Here is a 22,602-nt window from a genome sequence, read left to right on the forward strand (position 1 = left end):
GGGTCATGAGCAGGACCCTGTGGATGAGCGGGAATGGTGGGAAGGCGTACCTCAGGCTCCCGCCCCATTGAATCGCGAAGGCATCTGTCAATGAGCTTGGGCTGAGATTCTGGAATGAACAAAACCGAGGACATTGGCTGTTGTCCTTGGTGGCGAAGAGATCCACCTGGGGAAAACCCCACCTCTGGAAAATTGAATGCAGGACGTCCTTTCTCAGCGTCCATTTGTGCATGTGGTACGACCTGCTGAGGTGGTCTGCTAACCCGTTTTGAATCCCCGGAAGATATGCTGCCACCAATTGGACTGAGTGGGCGATACAGAAGTCCCATAGGAGGAGCGCCTCGTGACAGAGGGGAGAGGATCGAGACCCGCCCTGCTTGTTTATGTAGAACATGGCGGTAGAGTTTTCCATCAGAACTGACACGCTGTGGCCTTCTATGGTAGCGTGAAAGGTCTGGCAGGCGAGGCGAACCGCCCTTAACTCCTTCACATTGATGTGGAACAACTTTTCTTCCCTGGACCATAAGCCCTGGGTTCGTAGGTCCCCTAATGTGCCCCCCAGCCCAGGTCTGATGCATCTGTTACTAGCATCAGGGTGGGCTGCAGTGCAGTGAAGGAGACCCCTTCGCAAACTTGCTGTTGATCGAGCCACCAGCGGAGGGAGTTCGACACCCGAGCTGGGATTGTCACAAGGGGTCTCTGCTGGGGCGATACGTTTGGGATAGCCACAGCTGTAACGGTCTGAGTCTCAGGTGGGCATGTCTGACTACGTGTGTGCAAGCCGCCATGTGCCCCAGGAGTTGCATACAGCATCTGGCTGTGGTTGTGGGAAATTGTTGAATGGAGGTTACGGCTCTTTGAATGGCCAGGAACCTGGAACTGGAAGACTTGCTCGTGCCTCCACCGAGTCTAGGACTGCCCCTATGAAGTCCAGTCTCTGTGTAGGGATCAGTGAGGAGTTGGGCACATTGACCAAGAGACCGAGCTTGTGGAACACATGTAACGCTAGTGCCACGTGGGAGCGAACCTCGTCCTCTGACCTGCCCGCGAGGAGCCAGTCATCCAAGTATGGGTATACCCACATCTTTCTTTTTCGAAGAAAGGCTGGCACCACGGACATGCATTTCGTGAACACTCGAGGGGCCGTTGCCAGGCCGAAGGGCAAGACCGTAAATGGGAAATGGTGTTGGTTGATGGTGAAACGCAGGAACCACCGGTGAGCAGGGCGGATGGCGATGTGAAAATACGCATCTTTCATATCGAGGGCAGCGTACCAATCCCCCAGATCCAGGGATGGGATAACAGCGCCAAGGGAGACCATGCGAAAGCGGGCCTTCACTAAGAATTTGTTTAGTTTGCGAAGGTCCAAAATAGGGCGGAGACCGCCTTTTGCTTTGGGGATAAGGAAATATCTGGAGTAGAACCTTTTCCCTCTTAGGTCTGGAGGGACCTCTTCCACCACCCCTGCTCTGAGGAGCGCCTGCACCTCCTGTATAAGGAGTTGCTCATGAGAGGGGTCCCTGAAGAGGGACGGGGATGGGGGGTGGGAGGGAGGGGGCGAGGAGAACTGAAGAGTGTATCCCACCTCCACCGTGCGAAGGACCCAACGGTCCGATGTTATACGGGACCAAGCACGGTAGAAATGGGACAAACGGTCCCTGAAACATAGGGGAGGATCCGGTATGAGGGTCGGTACGCTGTCCTTGATTGCAACTTCAAAATCCTTGCTTGTTGCCAGGCTGCAGCTTGCCTGGGCCTTGGCTTTGGTTAGGCGTGTTGTTTCACCTATGCCTGTTGTCCCTGCCCCTTCTGCGGTATGGTTCCTGCCTGGGGCGAGGGTGGTACTGTCTCTGCTGCAGAGGTTGGGGCCTAAAAGGCTTCCTCTGTGTCGCTGGGGTGTGCATTCCCAACGACTTGAGGGTTGCTCGGGAGTCTTTGAGGCTATGTAGCCTGGCATCCGTTTGGTCTGAGAACAAGCCTGACCCTTCAAACGGGAGGTCTTGTAAGGTGTTTTGCACCTCTGGTGGAAGGCCTGAAGCCTGTAACCATGCCGAGTGCCTCATCACCACTCCTGACGTGATTGTCCTGGCAGCTGCGTCCGCGGAGTCAAGGGAGGCCTGCAGAGAGGTTTTGGCCACCGCCTTCCCTTCGTCCACGATGGCTGCGAACTCGGGTTGTGAACCCTGAGGCAGGGAGTCCTTAAACTTGGAGACTGATGCCCAAGAATTGAAATTGTGCCTGTTCAGAATCGCTTGCTGATTAGCGATCCTTAACTGGAGGCCCCCGGACAAGTAGACCTTTTGGAATGGCCCGAGTCTGCCTCAGAAACCACGGACGGTGACCTTGAGGGCCACGGTGGTGCCGTGGAACGGTGCTAGTCCGGGGTCGGAGAGTGGTGCTTTCATGACCGGGACCGGGATCGGGAGTGGCGCCTTGTCGACCTGGACCAGGACCGGTACTGGTGCCCTCGGGTCCGGGAACGACTGCTAGTGGTCGGTCTTGGGGATCGCGTGACTGACACGTCCCGGTGCCTGTTTGAATAAGGAGCCGGGGAATGCTGGATCGGTGCCGGGCGTTTGCTAGGGCCGGACGCCTGTGAGGCTTTCTGCGCCGAGGGTAGCCAGGAGTCCACCGAGGCGGAGCTCGACCGGGATCGGCGCCGTGAATGGTGCCGAGATGATGACCTTGATGGGCGCACCAATGCCGGCTTGCCTCTGGATGGCAGTCTCGGTGTCGGCCCCGGATGCTTGTCTTTGGCCAGGAGGGGGCTCTCCGCGGACAATTCGATGAGGTCCTTGCTGCCTCAAACATGTCTGGCGAGGAGGACTGTTCCAAAAGCTCCTCCAGCCCTTCCTCCTCACTCGATGCGCTTATCCCGGGGCTCGACGGGCCTTTCGGCGCCGGAGCCACTGGCACCGGGATCTGTCCTGGGGCAGCAATGCCCTTGGGCGCACTCAAGTCCTTCACGGGCGCTACCTTTTTATGTGGGGAGCGTCCTCAGGCCTTGGGTTGGCCCTTTGATTTTGTCGGCGAAGACGACCGGTGCTGGGGGCGGTCCTGTTGTTTCGGTGCCGTAGGCTTACGGTGCCCCACCGGTGCAGGATCACGAACTGATGCCGGGGCACTCCGCACCGAGGCTGACGGTGCCGCGGCCGGATGAGTCGAAGCGGAGGGCTGTAATGCAGCCTCCATGAGCAGCTGCTTAAGCCGAAAGTCTCTCTCTTTCTTAGTTTTGGGCTTGAAGGCCTTACAGATCTTGCAGCGCTCTTTCTGGTGTGATTCCCCCAGGCAACGGAGACAAGAGTCGTGGGGATCGCTAATCGGCATAGGCTTGCGGCACGTGGCACAAGCCTTGAAGCCTTGGGTGTGCAGCATGCCCCGCCACCCAGGGCCGGTGTCGGGATTTAACCAAACACCTAAAACAGAAGAGCTTAACTATCTTCTAAAGAACTGATAACTGCTAACATTAACACTGATACTATTAACGCTAAGGGACACTCTCAGGCGAGAGATAAGAGTTGTTCCAACACCATCACGGACGGTAAGAAGGAACTGAGGGAGGGTCGGGCCGGCAGGTGTATATATATGCTAGAGCGGGGCGCCGCTCTGGCGGGGGGGGACCCCTGCCGGCCCGACGGGAGCCGCTGAGGGGAAAAGTTTCCAACGTCCGTGCACGCAACGCGCGCACACCTAATGTGTAATGGACGTGAACAATCACTCGAAGGAGGAGGATACTGCAGTAATCGAGATGCAAGATAATGAGATCCTGGATGAAAGAATTTTAGCTGTGTGGATGGATAGGAAAGGCTGATCTTAGAGATGCAGACAGAATCTGTAAGTTTAGACATAGCCTGGATGTGAGGACATACAGAGAGGTGTTGAAGGTGACACCAAAATTATGGGCCTGAGTGACAGGTGGGAAGGTGGTACTGTCCACAGTGATCAAGAAAAGAGGTAGTAGGGAAGGATGGTGGGGAGGCTGGGAGGGAGGCGAGATTTAAAACTTTCTTTTAGTCATATATAGCTTGAGCTGACAGCTAGACTATCACAAGATGTGAGAGACAGGCTGAGATTTTAGTTTGGACAGGAGAGAGGTCTGGGTAGAGACGGTAGTTGAATTTGTATTTGCAGATGAGATTACCCAGCGATAAGATGTAGAGGGAGAAGAGAAGACCAACAATAGAGTCCTGTAGAGCCCTGACAGAAAGTTGGGGGAGAGGAGGATGAGAAGGACCCTCCAAAGAATATGCTGAAGGAGCAACTAGAGAGGTAGGAGAACCACCAGGAAAGGACAGAGTCAGAGAAGCCAAGGGAAGCCAATATTTCAAGGAGAAGAGCACAAGTGAAAGAGTCAAAGGTGGTTGACAGGTCAATGAAAATAAGGATTGAGTGGTGGTTCTAAGATTTGGCTAGGAAGAGGTCGTTGATGATGGTAAGAGTGGTTTCAGTGGCGTGAAAGAGGCAGAAGTCAGATTGAGGAGTGTCTAGGATGACAATGCAGGAGAGGAACGGCAACAACAATCAGACAGCAAGTTCAATGAGCTTAGAGATGAAAGGGAGATTTGGTGATAGCTGGAGAGCCAAGTGGGGTCAAGGGTGTTGGTATTTTTTTTTTTAAATGGGAGACTAAAGCATTCTTGCATTGTAAGGAAAAAGATCCAGAGAGGAGTGAGAGACAAAGGAGAAGATGAGAGTGGACATGAGAGATCTGGAAACAGGATGGGGTCACTGGGGCACGTGTAGGAGTTAGAAGAGAAAAATAGACAACTTTTGTGTCTATGGCAGGGAAAAAGGAGACGAGTGTGGTAAGAAAGAAAGGATACCTATGCAAGGGGAGGAGGAAGGTCACATCATATTATATTCAAGGTGTTCCATGGCCTGGCCCTACAATATCTAGAAAACCACCTAAAGCTCCAGGATGAAGACTGACAACTTTGCTCCTCTAGAGCAATGGAACTCTATATAATGAGGGTTTAGCTTATCTGCGAAGGAGACAGAACTTTCTCAGTGGCTGGTTCTGAGACTGTAGAATGAACTTCCCCAGGAACTAAGGACCATCACAAACCTCACCACATTCCACTCCAAGTACAAGGCAAATTTCTTTGGCCCTGCCTTCTCTATCAAATACAATGCAACATGTATTTAAAACAAAAAAACAAACAAACAAAAAAACCACCTACCGAAACCAGACATTAAATTGTACAGGCTTCTCCCCCTGAGTACAGGATGAGAGAACAAGACATGTGACAGGTGTTAGTCACTTTCCTTAAAAAATACACTACTAGAAGATACTCAGATGCTACAGTGATGAGTGTGGCATTAGAACGTACAGGGAACAAAATAGCATAGACTAGGTATACTAGAACTCAATGATCCCTCCTGGACTTCAAGTCTATGAATCTATTGAATTGGTTGGCATTTGTGCTCTCAAAACAGCATGGAACCTTTTGCCTTAGTTGAACACATGTACTCTGTAGATTAAAGAATAGCTTCTCATTTTTTATTTTATTTTGCTAAACATTTAAAGTAGCTCAAAATTGCTCCTCCTCAGAATGAGATGAATTCGAAGCACTGCCAGTCACTAGCCTCATCCATAAACTGAGACTGTTCGTTCTGCCAAACTATGGGGTAGTTTGAAGGATCATATGCATGCATGCATGCCATCTGGCCCTGCCCACATCAAAAAGGGATGTGTGCATGTCTTCACTGCAGCATTGTCTTCCCAACTCCTGGACCCACAGAGGATCCATCACAAGTCCATAGATCAATATGTAAGGAGGTGGAGGAGGATCAAGGGTAGCTGTATTATGTTGTCTATGGTCCATGTTCATTTTGCATAACCATCCAACCCTGGCAACATAGCTCCATTGGCACTATGATGCCATGGAGATGAAAGTCAGGGGGTGCTGAAGCCAGTGTGGCATCACTAGAAAATGCAGATGGCCCTGTGCTTTCAGTGCATCTAGGTAGTTTTGCAGGGTTTGGGGGCCTTTCTGATCTTCCTCCCTGCCCCCAGAAAGTACTATCTGGCCATATGGGTGGAGGTTGTGAGATACTCTGCTGCCTACCAGGAACAAAGCAAAGTTTCACTGAAGAAGTGAAGTGCTCTATTTCTTTTCTACTGAATCCTAACCTACATTCCTGAACGCTATGGCTACTACTAACACCATTATTATATTTAACTTAAAAGTGTAGGTAAAGGGAATAGGCACAAACATAAATCTGATTTGGAACTACGACACGACTACAGGCTGTCACCTGTAGAGCCATGTACTGGCATGCAGAGATCCAAAACTCAGGCTGATCCTTGCTTCTAATAAAGGCCATAAGGTGTGCTATGGAGGAAAGGCATTCAGCCCTGGAAAGGTTGGTGGAGAGAAAAAATGAGGGAAGTGTATCCTATATTGTTCTCAAACGCCCTCCTAACCAACCCAGGTGAAGTGCATTCCAACTTCAGTGGGTATTATGACCAGCCTTCTACCAAAAGGGAGATTGACTCAGTGGTTCTGTTTGTTTTAAAAAGGAAGAATCTCAAAAGTCACACACACACACACACACCCCTACTTGTTTGATAAGGTTGTACACAATTAATAATGCCATTACCTAAGCTTAGCCAGACCACTTTAACTACTGAAATTTGTTTTAAAATCCTTACATTTATTTTGAAGTTTGAATAGGTGTTTTTTTTTAAAGTTGCAATTAAAGGCACTACCATTTAAATTTAGAAGTTATAATACATAATTAAGGAGAATTTTAGTATATTTCTTTATATATGTGAAAACCTGAATATACTCTGCTGGTGTAGTTAAAAAAATTTTTTTTAGATGAAGAGATAGATTGGTGATTGGACAATGTTTGTAGTTCACTAATTTTTTTGTGTGTATCATAGAATATCAGGGTTGGAAGGGACCTCAGGAGGTCATCTAGTCCAACCCCCTGCTCAAAGCAGGACCTAATCCCCACCTAAATCATCCCAGCCAGGCTTTGTCAAGCCTGACCTTAAAAACCTCTCAGGAAGGAGATTCCACCACCTCCCTAGGTAATCCATTCCAGTGCTTCACCACGCTCTAGTGAAAAAGTTTTTCCTAATATCCAACCTAAACCTCCCCCACTGCAATTTGAGACCATTACTCCTTGTTCTATCATCTGCTACCACTGAGAACAGTCTAGATACATCTTCCTTGGAACCACCTTTCAGATAGTTGAAAGCAGCTATCAAATCCCCCCTCATTCTTCTCTTCTGCAGACTAAATAATCCCAGTTCCCTCAGCCTCTCCTCATAAATCATGTGCTCCAGCCCCCTTATCATTTTTGTTACCCTCTGCTGGACTCCCTCCAATTTTTCCACATCCTTCTTGTAGTGTGGGGCCCAAAACTGGACACAGTACTCCAGGTGAGGCCTCACCAATGTAGAATAGAGGGGAATGATCACATCCCTTGATCTGCTGGCAATGCTCCTACTTATACAGCCCAAAATGCCATTAGCCTTCTTGGCAACAAGGGCACACTGTTGACTCATATCCAGCTTCTCGTCCACCATAACCCCTAGGTCCTTTTCTGCAGAACTGCTGCCTAGCCACTCGGTCCCTAGTCTGTAGCAGTGCATGGGATTCTTCCGTCCTAAGTACAGGACTCTGCACTTGTCCCTGTTGAACCTCATCAGATTTCTTTTGGCCCAATCCTCTAATTTGTCTAGGTCCCTCTATATCCTATCCCTACCCTCCAGCATATCTACCACTCCTCCCAGTTTAGTGTCATCTGCAAACTTGCTGAGGGTGCTAACCACGCCATCCTCCAGATCATTAATGAAGATATTGAACAAAACCGGCCCCAGGACCGACCTTTGGGGCACTCTGCTTGATACCAGCTGCCAACTAGACATAGAGCCATTGATTACTACCCGTTGAGCCCGACGATTTAGCCAGCTTTCTATCCACCTTATAGTCCATTCATCCAGCCCATACTTCTTTAACTTACTGGCAAGAATACTGTGGGAGACCGTATCAAGAGCTTTGCTAAAGTCAAGGAATAACATGTCCACTGCTTTCCCCTCACTCACAGAGCCAGTTATCTCATCACAGAAGGCAATTAGGTTAGTCAGGCATGCCTTGCCCTTGGTGAATCCATGCTGACTGTTCCTGATCACTTACCTCTCCTCAAAGTGCTTCAAAATTGATTCCTTGAGGACCTGCTCCATGATTTTTCCAGGGACTGGGGTGAGGCCAACTGGCCTGTAATTCCCCGGATCCTCCTCCTTCCCTTTTTTAAAGATGGGCACTACATTAGCCTTTTTCCAGTCATCCGGGACCTCCCAAGATCGCCACAAGTTTTCAAAGATAATGGCCAATGGCTCTGCAATCACATCCGTCAACTCCTTTAGCACTCTTGGATGCAGCGCATCCAGCCCCATGACTTGTGCTCGTCCAGCTTTTCTAAATATTCCTGAACCCTTCTTTCTACAGAGACGGCTGGTCACCTCCTCCCCATACTGTGTTTCCCAGTGCAGTAGTTTGTGAGCTGACCTTGTTCGTGAAGACAGAGGCAAAAAAAGCATTGAGTACATTAGCTTTTTCCACATCCTCTGTCACTAGGTTGCCTCCCCCATTCCGTAAGGGGCCCACACTTTCCCTGACCACCTTCTTGTTGCTAACATATGTGTAGAACCCCTTCTTGTTACTCTTAACATCCCTTGCTAGCTGCAACTCCAAGTGTGATTTGGCCTTCCTGATTCACTCCTGCACGCCTGAGCAATATCCTCCCTGGTCATTTGTTCAATCTTCCACTTCTTGTAAGCTACTTTTTTGTGTTTAAGATTAGCAAGGATTTCACTGTTAAGCCAAGCTGCCATATTTACTATTCTTTCTACACATTGGGATGGTTTGTTCCTGCAACCTCAATAACAATTCTTTAAAATACAGCCAGCTCTCCTGGACTCCTTTTCCTCTCTTGTTATTCTCCCAGGGGATCCTGCCCATCAGTTCCCTGAGGGTGTCAAAGTTTGCTTTTCTGAAGTCCAGGGTCCGTATTCTGCTGCTCTCCTTTCTTCCTTGTGTCAGGATCCTGTACTCGACCATCTCATGGTCATTGCCTCCCAGGTTCCCATCCACTTTTGCTTCCCCTACTAATTCTTCCCTGTTTGTGAGCAGCAGGTCGAGAAGAGCTCTGCCCCTAGTTGGTTCCTCCAGCACTTGCACCAGGAAATTGTCCCCTACGCTTTCCAAAAACTTCCTGGATTGTCTGTGCACTGCTGTATTGCTCTCCCAGTAGATATCAGGGTGACTGAAGTCCCCCATGAGAACCAGGGCCTGTGATCTAGTAACTTCTGTTAGTTTCCTGAAGAAAGCCTCGTCCACTTCATCCCCCTGGTCTGGTGGTCTATAGCAGATTCCCACCACGACGTCACCCTTGTTGCTCACACGTCTAAACTTAATCCAGAGACTCTCAGGTATTTCTGCAGTTTCATATTGGAGCTCTGAGCAGTCATACTGCGCTCTTACATACAATGCAACTCCCCCCACCTGTAGGAGGGCTGGAGTGGGAAATAGCCACAAGAAAGGCCACTTTCAAGAAAGAATAGTTTGGGGAAACTAGTAACAGAAGTTCCAAGAGAAATGAAATTAAGAAATAACAAAGAAGGATTGTATTAAGGATTTTATCATAGATTCTAGGACTCGAAGGGACCTCGAGAGGTCATCGAGTCCAGTCCCCTGCCCGCATGGCAGGACCAAATACTGTCTAGACCATCCCTGATAGACATTTATCTAACCTACTCTTAAATATCTCCAGAGATGGAGATTCCACAACCTCCCTAGGCAGTTTATTCCAGTGTTTAACCACCCTGACAGTTAGGAACTTTTTCCTAATGTCCAACCTAGACCTCCCTTGCTGCAGTTTAAGCCCATTGCTTCTTGTTCTATCCTCAGAGGCTAAGGTGAACAAGTTTTCTCCCTCCTCCTTATGACACCCTTTTAGATACCTGAAAACTGCTATCATGTCCCCTCTCAGTCTTCTCTTTTCCAAACTAAACAAACCCAATTCTTTCAGCCTTCCTTCATAGGTCATGTTCTCAAGATCTTTAATCATTCTTGTTGCTCTTCTCTGGACCCTTTCCAATTTCTCCACATCTTTCTTGAAATGCGGTGCCCAGAACTGGACGCAATACTCCAGCTGAGGCCTAACCAGAGCAGAGTAGAGCAGAAGAATGACTTCTCGTGTCTTGCTCACAACACACCTGTTAATACATCCCAGAATCATGTTTGCTTTTTTTGCAACAGCATCACACTGTTGACTCATATTTAGCTTCTGGTCCACTATAACCCCTAGATCCCTTTCTGCCGTACTCCTTCCTAGACAGTCTCTTCCCATTCTGTATGTGTGAAACTGATTTTTTCTTCCTAAGTGGAGCACTTTGCATTTGTCTTTGTTAAACTTCATCCTGTTTAACTCAGACCATTTCTCCAATTTGTCCAGATCATTTTGAATTATGACCCTGTCCTCCAAAGCAGTTGCAATCCCTCCCAATTTGGTATCATCCACAAACTTAATAAGCGTACTTTCTATGCCAATATCTAAGTCGTTAATGAAGATATTGAACAGAGCCGGTCCCAAAACTGAAAGGATATTAGGAAAGCGATTATGATAAATCAGTGCTTAGTAGACATTATAAAGTTGATATCAGTGTTTACAATGTACAGTCTTACTTTTATGAGTTTATAAATCAGCTACAAAATTTGCTCCCCCAGGCTGAAACCTGGCATAAGGGTCTGAGTTTAAAGTATGGAAAGAAAAAAGAAGCAACTCCTTACCCTCCAACAAAACCCAGCACCCCAGTTGAAAAAACACCTTTTTTGCCCTCTTCTCCTTTTCCTGCTGATTCTTATATTTGTAAAAGAGGACTTAACGTTTTTTTTTACCCCCTAACTCAGTTTCCAAGCACCTTGAAACCACTCCCCCATGGTGAACCTAAAAAAACAGAGTTGAAGCAACTGTTTGTCTTTCCTACCTTTTTGATTTATAACTCAAAGTAATAGGCCAGCTCGTCTCCTTCCATCACTGACTTTCACCTCCTCTGCATGCTCCCTTTCTATTGAACATTGTAGATCAGGACTTTTTGGCTCCCACAAATAGAGTACAACAGTGTTGGTTCCCACTGCAGCCTGTTCACATTGCTGTTTTATGTACTATGTTTTATTTATGGGCATTAGCAGGGCCTAAGCCATGACAAGTAATATAAAAGAACGCTGCAATATTGTCTGAACTCGCCATTGGCATATTATAGTAGGCAAACAACAATATTTTTAAATAAAATAGTATATTATCTAATCTTGATTTGGCGTTTTTTAAATTATATACGAAGTCAAGAGAGAGGAAGCCTGGTAAAAAGAAGATGCCCCGCTATTTTTGTCTTTTATATGTGGTGACATGGACTCACTTAATCTCAATTTTTCCACTGAGACCCATGTAATTATTGTTGGTCTTGATATGTGGCAATTTCTGCTTATAGCAAAGACAAGAATCTATAATAAAAAAGAAAAACTGGAATGTGTAGATGAGTGTCCCAAAGGTTTCCTCGATGACAGGGAATTGGCTGATTATACTGCCAAAATTATAGAATGTAAAGTCTGCTTTCTGAAATGAGAGTTTATAATACACTTGTTTTGGCTCTTTAAAATCCAGCAATTACCTAAACCTCCCTGAGCTCTTGGATACTATTATGCTGAATAAAAATCTTGTCATGGGTCTTAAATCCTGGCTAGCCTTGGCTGCTCTCTTGAGGGGTCTTAAGGCTGATTCAATGCCCTTTGAAGTCAATGGCAAGGGGTCCATTGAATTCAGTGAATAGTGCATTAGGCCATTAATGAAATAAACAAGTTCTTTTTTTGACTTGCTCCAGAACATGGACAACAACTAGATAGTCAACTCAGCAATCCTGCAAAATTCTATTGGGTATCTACAACAACCTCTACCTAAACAGTCAATGAGAAATAATCTGCTTTCTTGCAATTAGGCAGTCATGAGCAGACAGATATTTTTATAGGACAGGTTTAAGTTTTAAAGCAATTCTCAGTTTAGATGGCCAACAACATCTAAGTGGAGATTCCCATTCATTTTGCATGATGCTGTTTAAGATTGGATTAACTGAGATTCTGAAGGATTTTGAACCCCTAATTTACTTAAGATTTTGGATTTGTAACATACACCCCTCCATACACAGCTTAAATTATATATATGTGCTTGAACACACCAATATATTTAACTTCCTTTTCTCCCCCCAGAGTAAACAGAACCATCCCCTAATACAATCTATCAATTAATTATCCATTCCCACAACAATTTTCCTTTCAGAGGGTACGTCTACACTTACCTCCGGGTCCGACGGCAGGCAATCGATGTTCTGGGATCGATCCCGGAAGTGCTCGCCGTCGACGCCGGTACTCCAGCTCAGCGAGAGGAGTACGCGGCATCGACGGGGGAGCCTTCCTGCCGCGTCTGGACCCGCGGTAAGTTCGGACTAAGGTACTTCAAATTCAGCTACGTTATTAACGTAGCTGAATTTGCGTACCTTAGTCCGAAGTGGGGGGGGGTAGTGTGGACCAGGCCTAAGTATAGATTACTTACTGAGAACTATTCCTCTTTATGGTACTTACATTTAGATTTAACAATCTGTAGACTATCCCTCAACACTTTAAAAACAGAGACAATCTGTTGGTCCTCTGTGCCTCCCTTGGTATCATTTTTCTCGAGAAGTCTATTCCATCTCTTTAGATTTTAAATAATCTCCTCAAATGATACCCAAAATATGTGAATTCTCTGAAAATGCTTTTGGTATGGTGAATATAATGCTACTCTTTATGAGTGATCCAATTCCCATACAAAAAAGAATTGGGTGTTTTTAGATGTTCTTTTGTACTTTCTCCCACACACTTTTTAAAAGAATGTTTGCTATTTGAAATTCTAAATCCTGATCTGCCCATCCCATTCTCCCCGGACACTACAAATTGGAGGTTGGGGTGCAGGTCATGATGGTAAATAAAAATCCTGTTATGTCTTCACAGGGAATAAATATCAAAACATGATATTATATGTATTTATAAAATGTATTTAAGAAAGGTAATTCTTTTTTGCTATTTTACATTGTGTTTACAGGCACCAGATTAGGTAATGGAATATCTGTGCCCCATATGCAGCTGTCCCAAATTGGCTAAATACTATGGAACCATGTTTTGTCAAGTGATACTGAATCAGTTTAATTTTGGTATCTAATCTTTTTAAACAGGACGATGTATTTATTTGGCTTTAAAATGTCATGATATTTGTTTTTGTTCTGTTAGAATATGAGCAAAAACTAATTTAGCAATATCTAACCTATTACATTTCATACCTCCTCAAAGTGCATGTCACCAGCAAATATTCCACGTTCCATTTATAAATTCCTTTTGCGTACCTGATTACAGTATTTTTTCCACAGCTAATTAAAGGGTCAGTGCAGTCTTTAACCCTGTTGAAATTCATTCTTTAGTTTTACTTTTTATTACACCTCTATAAAATGTTCTGTTTACAATAGGTACCGACTTGTTCTAAACAGACATCTTTTATTAAGTAGTCCAAGGGCAAAGAAACAGGAAACTGAGTGTGAAACAGATATCATTACAGCTTAATAAGGTTTGACCAAGGGGCGGACAACTTTAATTTAAAAAAAAAAAAAACTGTTGGGGTAACACAATATAAAGAAATTAAGTTTATATGAATAAAATTATTTTATTTTATCTTGCAACAAAATCATTTTGCATGATATTCTTACCTAAAGAATGTGCAGCTGTGGTTTTGGAGCTGAAAAATCGTCCAAGTCCAAGATCTCCAAGCTTTACTACCCCTGTAGCTGTAATGAACACATTAGCTGGCTTTATATCTATGAAGAGAAAAACATTTTGCAATATGTTAGCAATAAAACCTACTGCATCATCAATAATACATGTACTGAGGCTTGTAGTTTTGTTAAATGTTAATCAAATCAAATGACAGTACTGTTTAGAAAATCTTTTAAGCATTTAATAAAATGTGAATTTGGGATTTTAAAAATTCTAATTAACTTTTGTGGCTATAACTCAAGTTACTTTTATTGGTTGTGCTTAATTCACTATAGCAACAAAAACTGAGCAACGAAAAACAACAAATAAAACAAGCAACACATAAAACAGTTTTAGCTCTAAAACTACAAAACATGAACATGCTGATAATAGCTACTGTTATACAAACTATTTAAGTCTTAACCCTGACCTTTGGAGACAACAGCAGCATTTTTTAAAAGTACCTGACACTAGTCTCCTAAATAAGTTTCACCTGCTTTTTTTTAAGTGTCAAGTACCCTCAGCTGTCACTGAGCTCAAGAGCAACAGCTCAACAGTTCAAAAGCAGAACTTTTGAAAATCAGGTCAAGTTTAGGTATGAACATAACAATAGGCACTCTTCTTTAAAAAAATCTTGACCTGCATGTTCTTAACTTTTGCTGGAAACATGGAAAATGCTAGTATTCAATGGGTTAATGACAACAGCATTTAACTTACTTAAGGTTCCCTATAAGACATGCTTACCACGTGTGAGCTTTCATCTCCTCCTTTCCACACACTTACTATCTCAGACTTTTGGCCTTTCAATACATGCATGTGTAAGAGGATAACCAGAACAGTAATTTGCAGGGGTGGCTGGTAACTAGGTACTGATGGGTCCAAGTGTAGTTTGTCTACTGAAGGGTGCATGGGAGGACTTAGGCAGAGGTGGAGTTTTTTCCCCAACCTATGAGTCTCTATAACAGATGGTGATATGGAATTTCAGGCCTATGAGGGATTAATTTCAGATTAACTCAGAGGCAAAGTAGTTCATGCATCACTTGTATCCTGCAGCCACTGAGAAGGAGGACTCCAAAGGACAGAAGCAGTCTAGACCTGTTCCTCCAGGTCTGCATAGGTAAGTGGATGAGGGAGAGGACAATAAAATGAATTAACAAGGGTAGGAGAGGCTCAGTACCTCACAAGGAGAGCTGGACGCTGCTGGTGCACACTATTAGGCAAGAGGATTGGAAGCAGTAGGGATGAGTGAGAGAGAGTGTAGGCCAATGGCTACAGGAAGATAGAGGAGTATGACAGTGGAGGAACATACAGGAGAAGGTATGCATGCGTATAAAGTGAATGGGTGGTAAGAAGAGGTGAATAGGTGGGGAGTCTTGGGAGAGAGAGTGGGAGGGGATAGGAGGGAGAGAGTTGAATGGAGAGTAGGCACCAGCAGGTGGAAGGGGGAGTTGGGGAATGAGAGGTTTCTGGCACCTATGCCCCATCACTTATTTTGATCACCAGACATCATTAGTGATTTGCCTGATAGCACCAAATCCATACCATACCAAAGGAAGTCTGTAGCCATACCAACATCCCCATTACATTACTCCTGGGGGAATTCTGCGCCACTGCACATGTGTAGAATTCATATCCCCGGCAGATTTTTTTTTCTCTGCAGAAAATACATTCTGCTAGGGAAGCGCTACAGTTACACCTTTCGCGCATCAGGGGCTACTGTGGTGCCAGAAGAGAGGGCAGCTGGCTCCAGGCTGGAGCCGCCAGCCACAGATAGGGAGGAGCACACTGGCTGAGTTCCTCACAGCACTCTGCCCGCGGGGCCAGGTGAAGGGGCTCGGGACATGGGGGGGATGGACAGAGCAGGATGCGCAGGGGCACTGGGGGGGGTCACATAGACTGGAGTTCAGAAGGGCGACAGCATTGAGCCAGGGGCTGAATAGGAGGGGGATGCAGGGCCACATGGGGACAGGGGGAGGTGGGTGGCTGAGTAGGGGTGCAGAGCCACATGGGGACAGGGGGAGGAGGGTGCAGGGACAGGGTAGGACAGGTGGCTGAATGGGGGTGCAGGGACATGAGGGGGAAGGGAGTGCAGGGACACACAGGGACAGGTGCAGATGTGCCTGACTGAATGGGAGAGGCTAGGGGTCAGCATGGGGGAGGCTCCCCAACTCCCTAACATTTCCCCCCCCCCAAGAAAACCCCTGTTCCGTACTTCTCCCACCCACACCCAACAGCCCTCCAGGTTCACTCCCAGGCTCCTTCCCAGCAATTACTTCCCTCTGAGCTCCTCCGTTACCCCGACTCCCCCAAAGACTTTGCACTGCTTCTGAGGGGTGTGTGAAATACATTTCTGGATTGTAGTTTAAATTATTACTCAAAGTTCGGTATTAATATGCCTAGTAAGGAATTTATTTGTCAAAAAACACTTCCTGAATCTTTTTTGTTGTCTCTATTGCTACAGACATACTTGCTGACAGGTATTTTGAAATAAATTACCAAAATAATTGAAACTGGCATGATTATATTGTTTTGTTTTGACGTATAAAATATGCAGAATTTTAAAATATTGTGCGCAGAATTTTTAATTTTTTGGTGCAGAATTCCCCCAGGAGTATCATATATCTTTTCAAAGGAAATCCTTTCTATTTTTAAAGTTACTTATAAAATACTGCAGTAACATACACATTGTGTTAGTTACTTGTCAAAATTGATTCTTTTAATATCTTATTTGGTATCATTTGCATTGAACCTGCCAAGTTCTCTCATATATTTAATACTTGTTAAAGATGCAATATCTATGATCCTATGTTACCTCTATGCATGACACGACGAGAATGCATATGTTCCAATGCACTGCACAGCTGAACAAAGTACTTCCAAACTGTCCTTTCAGGAATCAACCTCTTCTGTTTCTTAAAATGCTTTATAAAGAAAACAGAGAAGTATTGAAAACTTATTACACAATTAACTGAGAAAATAGGTAAACTCTTAATTAAAAGCTATTAAGACAGAGCTCACTTAATCTGAGCAAAAGTTTCTAGGACTATTTCCAGATATGGAAGTTCAACTTTTCCCTGAAATATTAACATACAATATACCAGCACAGGACGTGCTGACATTAATCAACAAATAAACACTATACTGAATATCAAGCTGTTTAAAATAAATCCACAGTCCTAAGAAAAGTTCATATGTTTATTTAACAAAGTTACATTTTTCAGAGGAAAAAAAGCCTCAGTGGAAGGAAATGAGGGTGGAATGTTGTAGTACAGAATCAAACTGCCATATAATGGATAAAGGCCAGCAGTAAGGAAAAGTTACTAAAGGAATTCTCAAAATAAAGAAGTTTTTCACCACCAAAATTAATTTCTATAGGCTTTTATTCTCATGAGCCTAGAACAAAGAAAACAAATACCAAGGATAGACATTCATAAGCCATCAAAATTATGTAACTCAATTTTAGAAGCCATGAAGTATGTACAATTGGGAACACAGGAACTGTGTATGCCTAAGAATTTAAAATACGTCAGTCAGTCAATTTGCCTCTCCTGTTCAACTTTTTTCCAGTTAAACAGCTACACTAGGTAAAATTTAACAATGGTCATCTCTTTCAAATACTGTATTCAAGGGTGGCAAATAGCTGCCGAGTTCTCCATAACTGCATATTGAGAACCCATAACAGCCAATTCTAGAACATGAAAGTTTGACAATTTTAAACTTTGCTGCCAGAGGTGGGTAGGCTTAAATGAAAACTTCCCCAGAAGTCTGCTGTTTGTCTATCTATACTTGAGAAATACATTACATACTTAGTTTGATATGAAGGGTAAGCAAATTAGAAAAATCTTTTAAGGGATGCTAACAGTCATATAGTAATCAGATCCTCTACTATTAAAAACAAAACCTTACAAATTATGTCAATAAAATACATATAGTATCAGCATTACACTTGACAGAAAGATCATGTACAGATCAGTTATCAGTGCTGTAAGGAAACAGTGATATTTTGTTCAGTGTCTTAAAAAAAAAAAAAAAAAAAAAACACACACAGAAAAACTGACTCTGTAGATATGTTGTTGCCTTAGGATGCAGCCTAACATGAGAGAGCCCGGTATTATTAAAATATCAATAGCAAAATATACTGGAAATACAAGAGATCATAAAATTTCACCAAAAATAGTAAGTTTAGTTCAAGACTATTTCAATATAAGTTTTTATTCAAATGAACCAATGTTTTTAAATCAGTTCTTTAACTATAACTTTCACTCAGATTTGGATTCAATCCAAACAAACACTGTGTATCTGTTCTCCCCAGAGCTGAATTTGCATATCAGAGGATTGTTTGATGTCAACAGGAAGATGGAGACCAGGTTTCTTTTCATTTATAAACAAATACACAATACCATGTAAATATACGCACATGAAAGCATACTGCCTTGATTCAAAATGAATTCTGAAAATTATCATAATTATAACTATGTACAATAAAAAAAATCTTCAAAATGTTCTTAAATAAACTGAACTTTAAGTACAAGCAAGGATGAAAAATTCACAAAACAAAAGTATGCAGATTTTTTTGCATCTTATCCATAAAAAACCCTTTAAAAGTATAATTCACAATGTTTGTAAAAAAATAATTTTCTTTTAATATTTCATTCATTTGCCAGCTACACCATTGTAGCACACTGTATACAAAATTCTAAAGAAACAGCTTCAGAATTCCAGTGATTCAAGCATTCCAGTCATTCATATAAATATGTGAAAGTGAATTGCTTTTGCGGTATTCTGACCTAACTAAAGTATGTTACTTTTGCATGACATTAACATACTCCTTTCTGAGGTCATCACTAATATTAAGTTGTTATAAATGTGAACTTTGATTTATTACTCATGTGAAAAGGATGGCATAAACAAATCTATCCGTTCTTTAACTAAGCATTCTATTCAATAAAGGAACAAATAATGTTATTTTCACTTGCTTACACTTAAAAATAGTCCAAGTCTTTTAAAATAAATCTTCATAATATTATTTTGAGGGGTTATCACCTTATTTTTTTTATTTCTGCCGTATTCTTAATGTTTCCTTGGTCTGCTGTGCACCAAGAAACAAAACAATGACTGAAAGCTTGGGATATTAAAGCAAACTGATTTCACAAAGACACCAATTTCCAAAAAAATAGCCTGCTTTTAGGGAACAGCTTTAATAAGAGCTTTGGTTTCTGGGGAAGAGGAAAACACAAAACCAAAATGAAAAACTTTTGCTCACAGCTTTACCTTTCCACAGGTCTATTTTGTGTTGATAAAACACACGATCCACTTTGTTATGTGTATCTTACACTGTATGGCATCTTTTTCAGCATATTTAAGGAAAAAGAAGAGGCACAATAGCCCTGTTTTAACATTTGGTGATCCTTCTAGCCCTTCTTCCTTTTCGTTTTTAAACATTCTATAATGTGAAAATGCAATTGTTCTGATGGTGGCACTGTTGGCCATCTCCTACGGAAATGCCAAAGTACAAAGGACATGGACACAAGAAAAATACCTCAGAACTGATCTCAGCTAGTGTCCGCACCCACTGCCCCTTTGGGAAAGCAGTATTTTAAAAGTTATTCTGTGTAAAAGTTGGACCCCAGTGTGGATTGAGCCAGAAAAAAATCACTTATGCTTGTACTGCAGGACTGGACTCTGTTGCAAACCAGAGAGTTTTCAGATAGCCTGATATCAGAGTAACTGGGTAGCTCAAAGTGACATGCTGTATAGCCATTGAATCCAAGCAGCACTTATTAGGGGCATGGAGTGGCCACGTGGAGGGCATAACTGGTAGCCGAGAGGCAGTGAAGTGTTCTCAGGATGTCTCCTTGTGCCCACCCCCAGTTTTTTTGCAATCATACCACACCACCACCACTTCCTCCTCAAAAATTGAAGAGAATTTACTGCCCCAAAACATCAACAACTAAGAATTGAGGTTGACTGGGAATGCCTTGTACCCCTACAGAATGTTAGTTTGAAAAAAAAAAAAAAAGATCAAACAAATAAATGCACCTATACTTAAATCTCTGAAAGGCAGGAAATAGCAAGTTAAGGTACAAAACCAGCCCTGCTTCACAACCTTAACTCTGCCCTTTTCAAATGATGCCCCAACCCATCCCTGACAGACATTGTAGCACTGTCTCCTTCCAGATGATATGGAACAATAATACAATAGGAGAAACTGTCAGAGCATATCCTCACTAAGGCAAATTTGAACACCAGGTTGCTATGCCTGGCCTATCCTCAACCACTGCACCTATTCTGCCCAAATCACCCCAAAGTTGTTGGATGTTACCATCCCTTGACCTTTGTCCTAAGGATTTCCTCTGCATTATTACCTGTAACCTGTAATGCATGGTCATGTATGCTATCAGACTGTTGCGACCATTTGGGGAATCTGCCTGTATAATTTATGAATTCTTTATGAGATTATGAACTCTCTGTATCTTTACCAAGCTGAAAAATCCATTTTGCACGTGAGGCTAGTTGTCCTTCCAACTCCAGGCTGGAATTAAATTCTAACAGGGGTAGGGACAAAGCAAGATCTAACACCAGTGAGTAATTTAAGTTAAATGCAAGACCAGTAAAATGTAATAGTGGCTAACAACAGATTGGCTCCCAACCAGAACTGGTTGATCACAGGAGAAGTCATCTGGGCTACAAAGCCACGTGCTAGTACTCTATGATGATCTGTCTGAGGGACTGGAAGATTATAAAAAGGGCAAAAGCTACTCTATTGGCTCTGTTCTTTGGGATCATTTTTTTCCAGGTCAAGAAGAGGGCAAAGCACCCTAGCATGTAGGGGGCCTGATGAGGCAGGGTACCCTGCCAACCTTCCTGAACACAGATGGTTCCCCAAGGTAATGGTGAGCTAGTGAGGGACTAAGGCATTGTATTCAGGATATTTGTGGTATTTTAAATGACCTCTACTCTCTTGTGTGGCATGTGAGTAAGTAAACGAGCAATGATGTCAGAATCTGTGCAAATATGTGTATGTGTTATATGCTTCACAACTTGCTATAGGTCTCCCGAGAGAGTTAGACCAGTAAACCATCAGGCTCACATCTGGAGTTCTGGGTGAGGGCATGTTTAAGCAAACAGGGAAGTCTGAGAGGTCAACACTGAATACAGGCTAGGCCTCAGGAGGGGATGCCAGACAGAGGGTCTGTGCCCAGTGAGTGTTGCAGGACCTAAAAACTGGGATAATGGCTGTGCTCCACTCAGGAGACTTAAGCACCTGGGGACCCACCGGCTAGGTTCCCTCAAAGCGTCTAGTCAAGTGAGGGCCCAAGCGGGAACACTTGACTGGGACCTCGGACGACTGTTTCAAATCCCCACAGCAATAATAGAGCATGCTCCTGTACTTGCACAACTGACATAACTCAACACAGACATGAGGAATTCATGATACCTTTGGCTGCAAATGCACCTCTTCTCATATCACAGCATGAGTTATGGCAATTGGTTGCAAGTAATCCTTGTATCAGGCACAGTGAAGGGCAGTTGGAGTATATGTAGATGAATGAGAATTCTGTGGGACAACACACCACATAAAGTGGCATCATTTAGTCATTCCTCATGTCTGCTTATTATAGGACAGCCTAGCTGAAACACACTTACAGTATATCTCCTGTGGCTCTAGCCAGCCCCAGGGGCAGAGTTAAGGTTGTTGTGCAGGCCTGATGTGTACTATAACAATCTCCTGGTTTTCAGACATTTAAGTGTAAATGCATTTGATATGCTGTATGCGTTGGAGGTCATCCCAACTTGGTGTTAATTAAGTTCTAGGGCAGTGAATAATAATATTGACTGGTGGGGTTTGAAGTGGCTTACAAAGCCCTTCAGAGCAAGTGATAAGTGGCATTCAGCCATTCCAGTCTGACAGCAATTCCATGACTGCTGGACATGCCCACCTCACAGAAACCCTCACCGCCATCAGCTGTGTCATCTGCAAGCTTTATTAATGGATTTTTGTTTCCTTTAAGGCCATTGATAAAATACTAAATATTACTAGACCAAGAACTGACCCTTGCAAGGCTCCATTAGAAACCTTCCACTCACTGAAGATTCCCATTAACAATTATGTCTTATGATGTTAGTTAGCCAGTTGTTAAGTTTTAAGGAATGTGACGGACTATGCATTACCTGAAGTCTTTAAAATGAGACAGATTTCTTTCTGAACAAAACATGCCTTAGTTTAACCACAATTTATTGGGCTCAGTGAAGGAGTCACTGGATGAAATTCTCTGACCTGTGTTATGTAAGACTGTCCCTTCTAGCCTTACTATTTATGAATCTATAAAAAAGGAAAATGAGATTTGTGACACTGTGTTCCTGCTGCCTTCTTCCTCCCTCCCTTCCAATTATCTCTGGAGTCCCTGCAATAAGGTTTTGAACTGAAACTGCTCTCAGCTTGGCCTTCTCCTGGCTAAGTCTAAGGACCTCTTCTCTATACTCACCCTTCTTGATCTACCTACCACTTCTGACATGGTCACTCCCAGCTTCTCTCTCCCCTTCTGTACCATTATCTCTTCCTTGGGTTTTCTTGACCCTTTGACTCCCCTAGTTCACCTCAACCTGTTCCCACTTTGGGAGAGTGCCTCTGGGCTCTGCCCTTGAACCTCTTCTCTCCCCAGGCTTTATTCCTGAAGGGACAGAGGATCCAGCTGGACTTTTTGCAGGACTGAAAGATGCAAATTGCTCTGGGCAAAAACTGTCCAGAACACAA

General features: G+C 43.8%; 1 protein-coding gene across 2 annotated transcripts in view; it reads right to left on the minus strand.

The window, feature by feature from the left end:
• The window catches only part of NEK7 (NIMA related kinase 7), a 141,761-nt gene that overhangs the window by 27,366 nt on the left and 91,793 nt on the right, over positions 1 to 22,602 (minus strand). For both annotated transcript variants that reach the window (XM_065408926.1, XM_065408927.1), the window contains 2 exons: positions 16,660 to 16,768; positions 13,802 to 13,909 (listed from right to left, as the gene is read on the minus strand). In XM_065408926.1, the coding sequence (XP_065264998.1) occupies positions 13,802 to 13,909; positions 16,660 to 16,768 (217 nt within the window). The remainder of the gene's footprint in view (positions 1 to 13,801; positions 13,910 to 16,659; positions 16,769 to 22,602) is intronic.

The sequence above is a fragment of the Emys orbicularis genome, chromosome 8, assembly GCF_028017835.1.
Source record: "Emys orbicularis isolate rEmyOrb1 chromosome 8, rEmyOrb1.hap1, whole genome shotgun sequence".
Lineage (NCBI taxonomy): Eukaryota > Metazoa > Chordata > Testudines > Emydidae > Emys > Emys orbicularis.